The 13,494-nt window shown below is 41.0% G+C and overlaps 1 protein-coding gene across 5 annotated transcripts in view; it reads right to left on the reverse strand.

The window, feature by feature from the left end:
* ARID1B (AT rich interactive domain 1B (SWI1-like)) overlaps positions 1–13,494 on the reverse strand; it is a 302,974-nt gene that overhangs the window by 40,975 nt on the left and 248,505 nt on the right. For all 5 annotated transcript variants that reach the window (XM_010581857.1, XM_010581860.1, XM_010581859.1 and 2 more), the window contains one exon: positions 3,652–3,797. In XM_010581857.1, the coding sequence (XP_010580159.1) occupies positions 3,652–3,797 (146 nt within the window). The remainder of the gene's footprint in view (positions 1–3,651; positions 3,798–13,494) is intronic.

A 13,494-nucleotide genomic window follows, 5' to 3' on the forward strand; every position in this document is an offset into this window, starting at 1 on the left:
GGTCATCCAAATAAATACAAAGTCAAATATATGTAATGTATATGAAAAGGTGTTGTATCTATTTTTAATGTTATTTTTAAGAGCTTCCTTTTCATTCCTTTAGTGCAAATAACTTTTCCTAGAATTTCATGTTTTATGTCAAGTATTACAATAAAAATTCATTGGGAATAGTAATACCCAGAAAATGGAAGGTTTCAGCAGGACAGAGGTAGTGAAATTAGGAAAGGATCCTTGTGTTAGTAAGGAGATTAATGCTTTTTAATTGTTTTGTTCACCTCCAGAGGCGGCAGAAATCATGAGTGCCAGTTTCTGAGCAAGCACAATATGGAAATCTGTGAGATCCAAACTCCATATTACTTCCTTTTAAAGATAATTTTCACTAGAATTAACAAGGCTTACAGCATGAAATTATTATTTTATTTATGTTGGGTTTTCTAAGTTTCCTTTTATTATATATATTTTAAAGCCTGAATTTAAAAAAATAGGGGAAAAAAATCTAAATATGTATGGGAAATGTGAACTCGTATAACAAAAGGACAGTGGAGGTTATACAATTTTTCTGAATGGCAGTTTGTTCCATAATTGTGAAGGGACTCTGGCACTTTTTGTTGAAGCTTTTGTTATTGTTATGGATGGGATACTCTATCAAAAGGATCTGTCTTCTTTGATCTCATAATTTCTGTGTTCCTAAACGGCTCTACATCAGCAGAAGCTGGTGATCTGTTGTTTGATCCACAGTCGCTGTGTAGAACTGCAACGTGATTTTCCTTTCTATTGAGACATTAATTAAAAAAACTACAGACAAAAAAAGGATCAACTGGTAATAAGGAGTTATAAATACTAATAAAACGTGTGGCAAAACCAGTGTTATACCTAGCTGTACTGAAGCTCTAAAACCATATGAAAACAATTCCATCAGCATCAGCAATCTTGCTCTATTTTAGAGCAAAACCTAAAAGTGCATTTGATTAAAGCGAATATAACCAAAACCTACCTTCCTCCCTCAAAACAGGCAATGCAACTGCACTCTCCAAAACTTGGACATCTAAGAAACCAACTTCTCCCTATTGCTTACCTTAGATTTTCAGTGGCCTCTACCTGAAACCACAGTTGTTCGTGCTCAGTGCACGTGAGCAAGTTAACTAATGCCCACACTTCGTCAGCAGCCACTCAGTTGCATTTGTTTTTGGCCCTACAGATTGACTGAACCCTGGCTTATCCAACAGACATGTGACTTTACACCAGTGGGGAAAAAGGCTCAAGAGCCAGATAGCTGAACTGGTCTTTGTGTCACAGAAAATGCCATTTTCAAGGCCGTAAGTAGGTATCACCTGCAAGTTCTCCACCTCATCAAATGCAGGGCCAGACCCGGCCCTGAAGTGCTCCCCCAGCTCAAGACATTATCATCTTAAGTACTGTATTTACACTTGTCTTAAGCTCAGCCCTTCATTTCTTTGACCCAAGCAGAAGGATGAGTCAGGATAGGGGGAAATGCAGCATTCCCACCGCATAAGCCCCTGGCAGTAGATTCACACCTAACTTTCTCTTTTTGTTCCTCCCTGCCCCTGCCTACCAACACTGTCTGTGTGCTCTTGGAGGCTGGCTGCATAAAGCAATCTAGATGCATGTCTGCTCACACACAGAGGAAAAGAGATGCACTGAACTCCTCTAGTTCATCTCATACTTACTTTCCATTGGGTAATCTTTGAATTAATAAAACTGGAACAAAAGAAAACCTCACAAACGCACTGGCAGAAAAAACCCTGATAAATGTTTAAATTATTAAAAATCCAATATTTCAGAATGCATAACACAATAAAAAGAGTATGACTACCCCATACAAAAGACTGCTAGGATAAATGGCCTTGCATTGAACAGATTTCCACTGTATGAAATAACGAATGGCTGAATTATCTGAACAAAAAAACCTCTGTGAATCTTCCTTTAAACTGGTTATTCCTTAGGAATACATAAATCTTCTTAGGCAGGGCACTCTGCCATCTGTTTGCTGTTGGTTATTTTTGCAGCTCTGGGGGCCAAAGGAAAAAGGGGAAAAATTACTTCTGCTAATAGCAAAACAGAATTTATAGCACAGTTTCAATGCTCAGAAGTAATTTTATTTCAGCAAGCCAGACAAAACACATAACTACAAAAACAAAACATAATATTACCTGGGACAGCTCTGGTGGGGGAAAAGCAAGCTATTATCTAATGGTCTTTTCAACAGCTTTTCCCTCTTCATCCAGACGGTGAAGTGTGCTGTCTGGACTAACCAATGGCTTCCAAGCCAGCACCGGAAAAAGCCTTTTTTTCTTTTTTTTTAAAAAAATCTTACCGATTAACAGCTTCCTTTCTGTTTCTTCTGCTAACCAAAAACGTAACATAACATTCTTGAAAAATAAGACACTGCTAAGCGTCTGACGAGCTCCTATGTAGAGGAAAGGAACCCTCTGGACATACTAGACACTAGAATCTCGCAGTGGCCATTTTCTGCCCAGGAAGCAAGGACATATAAAATTAACAGGGAGGAAAGACAGGGAAGGAGGCAAAGGATGAAGGAACAAAAACAGGGCAGAGAGGAAGATACCAAAATGCAGGCTCTTGGTAAGATACAATTTAAGTAGTAAGCCATCTCTAAAGAAATAAATAAAAGTAGAAACAAAACCAACTAAGAAACAACATTAAATCACCTTAGCACAACCTACCCAGCTTTCAGAAAAACTTCAAAACCCCCAACATTTCAAAAAGGGCTAATGTAATCAGTAAAGCATGCACAGAAACTCCATGACTGGAATAAGTATTTGGGAGGATGCACTTCAGGGTCATTGAAACTCCATCCAAACCCACCCCAATCAAAGAATGGATCTTTACTGAAGTATTATCTTGATGGAAGAGAATTGTTAGGACTTCAAGCTGAATATGGACTGTAAAGCACATTTGCACAGAACTACATTCCCATCTTCATAGTCACGCACAAAGCTGCAAATAATTCTAAATTCACAAGTCATGATATGAAGGATAAACCCAGCAGCTGCATTCAGTATATGGGGTTTTTTTGCAAAAGGAAGCTATGATTAAATTTCATATACTGATATTTAAATAAGTAAATGAAGAAACCCTATATATGGTTATATGAATTTTGGAAACAGTAAATATGGCCTATGTTTTCAGAACAGAGTAATTATTTTAAGTGCTCAACTTACAGCATCTTCAAGTCAGAGCAGGTGCACATCTTTTTTAAACCAGTACCACATTAAATATCTGAAATTGCAATCTTAGGAAATAAGACACTGAAAAGCAACAGCAGCCTCTTGAAAGATGAGGTTTTTCTCCTTCCCTCTCTTGCAGACACATACACACAAATATACATATACTTGCTAGTCAACACCTACGTCAAACTGGGTCCGAGTGTTGCTGGAACTGTTCAAAACATTGGACTCATCTACATGCTGTGCAAAAGGACTTAATGAAAAATGTGTGAGTTACTGTACAAAAAAATGCAAATACCTTAGCCTAGTTTTGAATCACTCCAAACCACCCAACAGGGGTGAATCAAATGAAGATGACTATCCCCCTGCCACCAGCCCAGGGCTGGTACCGTTAAGCAGATTTATGGAGGAAGGCCACTGCTGAAAGGTTACCCACCATTACCTGCTGAACTGTTCACCATGTTAGGTGCCATGCTGTAAGGAGGACCCTGCGGGTTCATCAAGCCAGAGGTGTTGTTCATCGGCTGAGTGTAGGGGGAGCTGGATCCCATAATACCGCTCTGATTCATGGCAGGAAAATTGCCTTGCCTAAGAGAAGAAAGAGCACACACACGATGTCTCATTATGTATCTCATTGCTGAAGATGCTGTGGTTTGTCACAGAGTACATCTCCTATTGTTTGCCAATAGCCAAGGTGAAGGGATGCAATTAGTTCATTTTACCTACATGGGGAGCTTTGAATTAGGCCTGAAATAGTTACCGTGTATCTGAGACAGAACTGGACTGAACAAAAATTTCAAGAGTTGTATACAGCGTCTTTATACGTCACAACCAATCAGCAGAAAAATACAACCCATATTATTTGTCCTATGAGTAGACAGCAATGTGATCAGGAGTAAAAATTAGAACCTAGTGTTGGCATAAAAAAATTCCAGTGAATTGCATTTTGACCATGTAATAGAAATCCCTACCTGTCATAGCTTAAAAAATGGTGAAATGACCAGAAGAAAAATGGGTACCATACAATCTGTTTCAGATTTCTGTATCTGATGTTATTGCATTGAATACAACGTTCACCTTTTGTACATGCCATCTATGTCCAATCTTTCAAACAATCACATATGCACTACACTTTGTTGAAACAAGAAACCTCAGCAGAACTATTTGGTTTTGAAAATTAATCACGTATCTGTATAATGCTTTCATAACTGAGACTTAAAGTTTGTCTCAAAAACTGCCCTAAATTAAGCCCTTACCTAATTCTCCACATCTTCAGATGTGAAGGTCTGACCAAATATTATTGAAGGCTAAACCTCACCTACTTTGAAGTTCTAAAAAGTATCTAAGTATGCTTTGTACTGGATTTATCAAATTCTACAGATAAACTGAGGCACAAGTAAGAAAATAATCCAATCCAAGTAAGCAGGAAAACCTGATGTAATGCCTGATCCAACTTCAAAAATAACCTTTCATTCTCTTAATCCATAATTATCTACCTTTTCTTGGTATAGCTGAAGACTGCACATATTATGATATGTTTATGGATATAGACTTACACATATAAAATAATATATATAAATAAAAACACATGCAAAAAATATACTTACTTGTATATTCATAGCCTACATAGGAAAATACAAAAAACTCAGACCTGTTTCTTCAATGTACCCTCTGTAAATTTATTCTGTTTTTCCAAATAAAGGAGACAAGAAAGCAAGCAACAACCCCTTTACATAGCTTTGGTACCTGTCAGCTTTCTTTTCCTCATGAAAAGCAAAGCATTTAATTTTATACTACAGGCAAGGAAAGCTGCATGTCCTGGTAGCAAGATGGAGTTTTGGTATAAATTCTACTTTTCGTTATTATACAGTATTCAAACAAAACAGACAACCCGCAAACTAACAACCCTGAATAACTTCAGTGGCTTCTTGCCTTCTCCAAACTCATGGCAGAATCTTAACGCAATTGGCAGAAATGGATTCTTTTTTAGGAGGTACAGGAGGAAGACCATTAAAGCGCTATTTGGCCTAATTTTTCTTGACACATTGTGAATTTCTTCAAAGGAAAAGAGAACATGTTATCTAAATACAGCATCTTTTTCCAAGTCAGTTTTGTCCTTTGCTCTCTGAATACAAACTTTTCTTCACTCTTGCAAAGAGGCAAAGGCTTTCTTTTGATATGAAGGAGACAACTGCCATACAATGTCATTTCCCTGATGAAGCTTGCAATGAGTAGTGGAGGGAAAAGATTTAAAATGCACAGCCCTGCAATGCTCCAAGGGAAAATTACAAAAGGAAAAGAGAAGAGCAGGACCATTTGGCAACAACTTTAAAAGATTTCAGTCGCACAATCAAGCTTTTCTTATGTAAATACTGTATCTTAAACACCCTTACCCCCTTTTTTTTAGCTGAAAATTGCTATATTTCAACAAATGCAGTTAACTGAAAAGTTCTTTCTATGCTGGATAAGCAAGATTCTTTCCGTTACTGGGTAAAGTTACTAGTGAAGATGGAGAAAATGTGCAAGTGCATTTTTACACTTTAAAAAAGAAGTAATAGATTTTGAAAGGTTCTTTTATGGAGTAAGGCTGGGATTCTGGGAAAGGCAGAAGTCTCTGCAGGTATCTATCTCTCCAATGTCCTTCTTTTGCTTTAAAAATACCCAGGAGATACGCACCTTGCAGGTAAGCTGAAATTGGTCCTTACCAACTAATATTTCAATACTATTACTTTCTATAGCATGTATATCTCCTAAGCTGTGGGGCTGTTCATTGTCTCAAATTGAGGTACAACCTATTTCATGTTACCCACTATGGACATCAATCTCAATTGTAGCTCATGAAAGCGTACTGCTGTACAACAGCTTTAAATCAAAAAGTAGGAAACTATTTCCAGTTTAGACGGGGAGTGGAAATTAAATAAAAGGAATATACTAGCTTTGGCCAGGACAGCAAGAAAATAACTGAGGTCTAAATAAATTGCTTCTGTACCCAGAAAGGCAGACCTGAATGGCAGAACCTAATTCCGAAATTTCATCTGGCAAGGCAATACCTTTCCCTTTCATCCTCCCATGTAATGCCGTACTTGGAACAGACACAGCTCTCAATCTCTGGAAAGAGCCCAGCAAATGAAAAGACTCAGCACCACCCCTGGCAGAACTTTGTCCTTCCCTGGTCCCCTATCAAAGCACTGACCGCAGCACACGTGAGCTGCTTCAGTAACACTGAAAGGTGCCATCCTGTAAGAGCAAACGCTATTTTATCCTGAGATTGGGTGCAGTGCGCAGCACAGAGCTCCTCTGCGTATTATTCTGCTCTATGATGGCTTGGAATGGAAAGTTTCTTTAGGGAGAAATAATCAGGTATTACTTCAGCCTTTAATTCTCACTCCACAGTGGGCCTCCTTTGAGTAAGGACTGCCGACTGTGACAAATTGTGCTGCATCAGTGCTATAATATGAAGTGGAGTCCATTAAGAACTGAGCTGAGATCACCAAACTCATTTTGATTAACCTCCAGGTCACTAAACACTTATAAATATGTTACACAGCAGCTGCTAAACATATTTATATATGCTTAAGGTCACAGCATCATCTGTTGGTTGTTGGAGTTAAGTCAAAAATCTTATGTCTCCTTCTGTGCTGCTTTTAGTAAAGGCATATCCAACATAGTATTTAAGAAGTAGTTATCTCAAAGTGTACTACCAGACTCTCTCCTACATCTCCCAATTCCCTCCTCCATTTTTCCGGGAGGCTAAATAAAAATCAAGTCTTTCAGAAACAGTCTGCTGTACACGTAGTGACATCTAATGGCAAAAATTCAACTGACCGGCTATGAATTCTATAGCAGAACAAACCCAGTTAAGTATACAGTTTTACAATATTTACCACATAAACACCAATGGCTGGGTTGCCTAAGGATGACACAAGTGATAATTAGTAATAATAGGAAGAAATTAAGAAAAGAAACACTTATGTTGAGTATAATGAAAAAATGTCTTCATGGTGAGATGCCGTTACCCTCCAAGGGAATGAAGAAAACCCCAGTACTTGACACTTCTGCACACAGACAACACATTAGAAAATGTACTGGTCGGAGGAATCCTGCACTACATATGAACTAGATGACCTGTCAGATATTTTCCAACGCTAACTCTTCCAATACTGTGATCCCTGATCACATATTTTTCCCCATTTACAAGAAAAAGCAGCTGAGCCAATACAAATTTAGGATTATGCTATCAATTTAAACACTATGCTTAAGCCTACACATTTCTTTTTTCTGCTCTACTGTTACAAGTAGATGTCCAAGTATTCAGCAAATGGAAGAGATTAAAAATGAGAAGGGGGGAATCTGCTTGCTTTCTGTGGTTTATTTACTCTGTTGACAATTTAGTAATTCACAGCACTTGCATAATGCCAGAGCCAGTTGTTATGCTCGAGGAAAGGGCTGCCACCCAGGGGGACCTAGACAGGCTGGAGGAATGTGCTGACAGGAACCTTATGAAAGTCAACAGGGACAAGTGCAAGGTCCTGCACCTGGGAAGGACGAGCCCCCTGCAGCGGTGCTGGCTGGGGCTTGACTGGGGGGGAGCAGCTTTGCTGAAAAGCCCGTGGGCATCTTGGCAGACAGGGAGCTGAGCATGAGCCAGCAGAGTGCCCTGGCAGCAAAGAGGGCCAACAACATCCTGGGCTGTGTGACCAGGAGCAGAGCCAGGAGATGGAGGGAACTGATCATCCCCTCCTTACTTGGCACTCATTAGACTCCATCTAGAGTATCATGTCCAGTTTTGGATCCTGCAGTAAAGGAAAGATGATGATAAACTGGAGCGAGTTTAGCAGACGAGCCCTTAGATGGTCAGGGCTTGACCACTCACCCTGGAGGGGCTGAAGGACAAGGGCTAGTCCAGCCTGGGGCAGAGACAGCTTACGAGAGGAACCTGACAGCAGCCCCCCAGCACGTAAAGGGAGGTCAGCAAGATGAAGCCAGGCTCTTCACAGTGGGGCATGGTGGGAGGATGAGACACAACGGGCAAGAGTTAAAACATAGGAAGTTCAGACTGGACGTAAGGAAACCCTTTTCCCAGTGAAAACATTCAAGCACTAGATCTGCTGGCCCAGAAAGGCTGTGCAATCTCTGTTCTTGGAGTTTTCAAGACCCAACTGGATAAAGCCCTGAGCTCTCAGCTAAGCCTGCTGAGGAGGAGGTTGGACCAGAGACCTCTTGAGGTTCCTTCCAGCCTGAATGACCCTATGATCCTAGATTGTGCTGTTGATAGTCTGGTGTACCTTTGGGTCCAAAATACAACTGGTCAAATTCAAAACATTCCCTTTTAAGAAGGTGCTGTTCTGCTCTTTTGTTTTCCTTCACTTGCAATTTACCCGAAGCTTAATCTGCACTTAATCTCTTTCCTCTACAAAACAAGTAGCATCAGATCTAATTGTGTCTACTGAGGTAATGCAAAAGTCCGTGTATTTGAAGAGAGGAGATGACATGTGAGATCTGGTCATTGTTAAAAAGCAGAACAAAGAAATTGTAAGGAAGAAGAGCACTGACAGTACAAAGGAGCACATGAGTGATCACAGCTGCCGAGCAGTGTCTCTTGTACTGAGATGTCTTCCTTTAATTGGACCTGAAATCACCAGTAGGTTAGTGTGTTGTCTCCAACTGCTACACAGAACTCACTCTGCAGTCCTTGCATTTAATATTTGCTGGTATGTGATTTAGTACTCCCTCAGTGTTGCCATCTGATGAAGTTTTTTACTGTCATCTTCCTCAGATTTGAACAAATTTGAACTAATTACAAAACTGAGTTCAGAGGTAGGTGTGGTTTAGCTATGGACAATGATAAAAGTGGATTATGCTTCCCAGCAGGACAAAAAATGAAGACACAACTTTTCATACGGAAACATGTCAAAGGTCAGGTTTTTGCTGTGTGCAGAGAGATCCCAACTTCCCAACTATTTTTGCTGTGTGCAGAGGGATCCCAAGTTCTACAACTTTCTGTGGAATTTCTGGCATGCATCTGGCACTCTGTGCTCTCCTCTCGATCTAAACGTGTAACATTGGAGCAAAGCCTTTCACGCAGTCAGAAAAAAATGATCCAGCTTCTGTAATGAACCCTGTGGCAGCCTGAGCACAGGGGTGAGTCAAGCACAGAAACATGTAGGAAACAGAAGAAGGGTTCAGAGGTGGAGAGTCTAGAAGGGCTGGAGGTGAGGAGAGTTTGGGGCAGAAAAGATGGAAATGGAGGGGAGACTATGAAGAATGAACAAGGGTTGGGAGCATCCTCACTAGATGCCAAAGGTTTTTAGGGCCAGGAGGATGATGGGTGCTCTGGAGAAGGGAGATGAAACAGGAGGAGGAGCCGGAAAGAACATGCAGAGCCGCTACTCCCAGGGTAAACAGAGGGAAGGTCCCTCCAGCACAAACATGGAGCCTCTCAGCCAGATCTGCCTGAAGGGAGGGAGGGATTCACAGGGGAGCCTCAAAAGCAGGGTGCTACCAGCGATGTGCCGTCCTCCAGCCCCTCTGCTCACACACTCTGCCGTGAGGCAGGGCCAGGCTCTGAGGCAGCCACCCCAGCCAGGAGCTGGGTGAGCTCCAGTCCAGCAGCGTGGCACAGCAGGGTGATGACGAAGTAGCAGTGCTGCAAGGATGGGAGTTGGGATGGGGCACACAGCCCAGGTAGGGAAGAGCTGCCACTGAGTCACACCTCACACATCCTGGTGGCCGCAAGCTTACACCAATTATTATTTAGGCACCTCTGCACTGTGCTTCCTGACACTTCCCACAGCACTCACATAACACAGGGATTTCTCCCGGTTATCCTGCCCTAGGCACTGGACCTGAAAAATTATCCTGGTACCGCGACCTGGCTACCTGAGCAATTGGCTGGCAAAAAAAAAAAAAAAAAAAAAAGGCCCAAAAGCCCATGGAAGTTTGCCATTTCTGCTCCAGATCTTTAACCTACATCAGTTTTGCAGCGAATGCACTGCAGCACCTCAGGGGAGTAATTTGTGTAAACATTTTAAAAGGAACATTTTTTTTTTTAATGCTGACACACTGCTAAGGTGGCTACTTGATTACAAACTGTGAAAATGACTGCGTTAGGCTGCGCTCACAAATCACAGTGTACTGACCAAATTGCCCTGTGCTTATCTGTGCCAGGTCTGCAGCATGACAATATTTCCTCTCTCTTTTAAATGTCAAAGTATGATTTGGGGGGTTGTTATTTAAACACACTGACCTGCACAATAACCAGAAGTACTTTATTTAAATCTGTCTTGAGCTGGGACTAGCCTTAAGCGCTTATAATCTGTCATACTTTGACACCAAATGGGTTATTATAATGAGAGTAATTCAGGAGTGAGACCCGTGAATGCTTTCTCCCTGGAGAATTTACACATAAACACGTGCATGCAGATACATATGCTCTTTTGTTACGGATTTTCCTTCTTGCTACATTATGGGCTTCCTTGGAGAAGTGAAACCGTTTCTGTCATCAGGGGATATGGGAGAACTGGAGGAGGGAGATGAGAGCACAGATTAAATAAACCCCAACACTGCTTATTTTGCTCTGACTGGAAGTTCATCGGTGAGTCAGCACTGTTAGCAAAGGCCAAGACACATGAAATCTGAATATTGGCTTGAGCAGCTATAAAACGGCATTAAAGGCAGTTCCCATGTAAATAAAACAAACGAATTTAACATCACTATATCTGAAAGCCAAGTATCCCCTTCTTGTTAGTTGCTACTGTAAGTGCACTAACCTGGATTTACATCTCCTCCTCTGTTCAGTGGGGAAGCTCGCCACTCGCAATAACAAAGTTTTTAAAAAGCAACCATGAAAGCTGGTGACATGACAGGTGTTAGGTCTGCCACGAGATTTTTTTCCATTTGTCAGGTTAGAAGGAAAAAGAAAATTTTATACTTGTGTGTGTGTGCATGCGTGAAAAGGGGAGGCCAAAGCTCTGAAATGCACTGGCACTGACAAAACGCTAGGAAACATAAATGAAAAAGCATCCAGATTTGTACCAGTGTGCATGTGTGTGTGTCTGCTGACATCAGGCATACAGAACACCGAACTATTCTCCCCAGCAACTGGGCCTAAATGGCAATGCTAAAATGGGAAATAATTTTCTAGCATCATAATTATGTGATAGTGCACACCACCTTGTAATCCACTGCAGTCTGACCGAGCACATTGCCTGTTTTCTTTGTCTGGCTGATCTAAAGATTATTGTGTGACATACTTTTTGGAAGAATAACAGAAATAGCCTTTCTAAATACATTCTTTTTCTTCTGATTACGCAAATACTTGTGCTTTTAGCATCATCACCGTCACTTGTATTCCACTAAGAAACAACAAAGGAGAGAGAAGAAATTTAAAAATTAGTTGTTCCTACTAGGCTGATTCAATGCTCAGCCCCTCAGAAAAGCAGCCACAAAAACTTATTGTTTGGTTACATGCTATTGTCATCACATTCACCATTTTTTCCAGTGAAAACACCTGCCCGATGGGCTACCTACTTGGTAGTCATTTAAAGCCCAATAAAACACAGGAGTGTCACACCACATCAAACACTGGAAGAGCAACTTAAGAGGCATGTGTAATTCATGAGTATTGATGCTAATAACAACACAACTACACTACAATGAATGCATGCTGAGATCAGAATAAATCTCCCTACCCCATTTTACAGATAACAAAAACTGAGGAAGAGAACCAAGATTAATAACGGTCTAAAATATGGCCAGAAGAATAATAAAGTAGTTGAATGCAGTGAGGAAAATATAGCACAAGCATGCAGAAAAATAAATCCTTAACTTCACTTGATCCTAATGATATAAGGGTGTGTGACTGAAAAACATGAAGGATGTTTAGTGAAATACTGTAGGGTTTTTTTTGTTTGGTTTTTTTGTTGTTGGTTTTTGGGTTTGATTTTTTTGTTTGCTTGTTTGTTTTTTAGGTTGCAGCTATTTAATTTTGTTTTTATAAAGCTCCTTTTGTGTTAATTAAAGTTTTTTTGGTCTAAATTTCATGGTGACCACAGCATTTGGTCACCAGTCTTCAAACCCACAGGGATTCCCTGAAATGCCTTTATTGTGCAGCACTCTTACAAATGCAGAAAGACCTCCATATTTGAATTTATTTGTATAAGAACGAACTAAGCCCTTTGTACTCAGTGCAACCTGTACTGGATAAGTACAATATAATATAATGCTGTGTGACAGAAAACATGGGACTACTGAAAAGTGGGCCAAGTCAAATGGCTTGTAATCCGCTCTTAGTGACCCCTGCCTACCTTCCTGACAACGTGGATTTAAACAGCAGCTGCTTGCACACTGTCCCCATCAGACATAGTAACTGAGCACTGAGGAGATACATTTCTTAGCCCAAGTGGAGTGTGTGATGGGTAAGAGAGGGCTGCTGTAAACTGTCTGGCAAGCAGGAGCATGCGTGAATTGGGTTTGTAGCAAAAAAAGACATTTGCCCTGTATGGCATGATGCAGTCAATCTGAACCAGAATGCCAAGAAGGATGATTTAGCCCGGTGTCACTCGATATCAAAATGGGAATGACTCATATGACTCTCTCACTATGCACCTTCTATTTTTGTGCATGTTTATAAATAGCTCTATTAAAAAGTCGGAAGGCCCTATGAACTCTCTCCCAGAATGATTACTTGAAAGTGGGTAAAAGTCTGTTCCCAGCACATGAACAGCCAGGAGATCACCAAAGCGTGGTGCTAAAAAGCTGCAGGAAGCTAAAGACACTGTGTGTTTCTGTAATTCAGTTTCCTCTGGTGGGCACTGCCTCAGGAGAGGCTCGACCTCTGAGCTCCCTCCTCTTTCACCTGGGGATGCGGACCTCCTGCTACCTCTCACCACGTTCCTACCATGTTCAGTCATGTCCTTGCACCAGTTTTGAGCACCACTGCAGCTCCACAGAGCTCACTGTGCTGGCAACCAACTGAAAATCTAATAAAATCCTGATCGTTTCATGCCAGCTCTTCAGTGTATCTTTTCATAGTAAAATGTCATCTGGCTGACAGCACACTGAATGCAACCGTGCATGTGCAGCAGCATGGCGAGGAAGTTCTCCAAAGGGATTTCCCAACAGACACATTTTCACTTACCTATCTTTGCCCAATAGCTTGGAGCTGTTATATGTTTATCAATATTATTACTACCACTATTACCATCAGTCTCGGCACTTTGGCACTCCAGACAGTTTCACAAGAGCAATGTGATGCATATGTCAGTGTGGTTTCAGCTGGCTCTTT

Source organism: Haliaeetus leucocephalus, unplaced genomic scaffold, assembly GCF_000737465.1.
Source record: "Haliaeetus leucocephalus isolate CR32 unplaced genomic scaffold, Haliaeetus_leucocephalus-4.0 Scaffold819, whole genome shotgun sequence".
NCBI classification, from domain to species: domain Eukaryota; kingdom Metazoa; phylum Chordata; class Aves; order Accipitriformes; family Accipitridae; genus Haliaeetus; species Haliaeetus leucocephalus.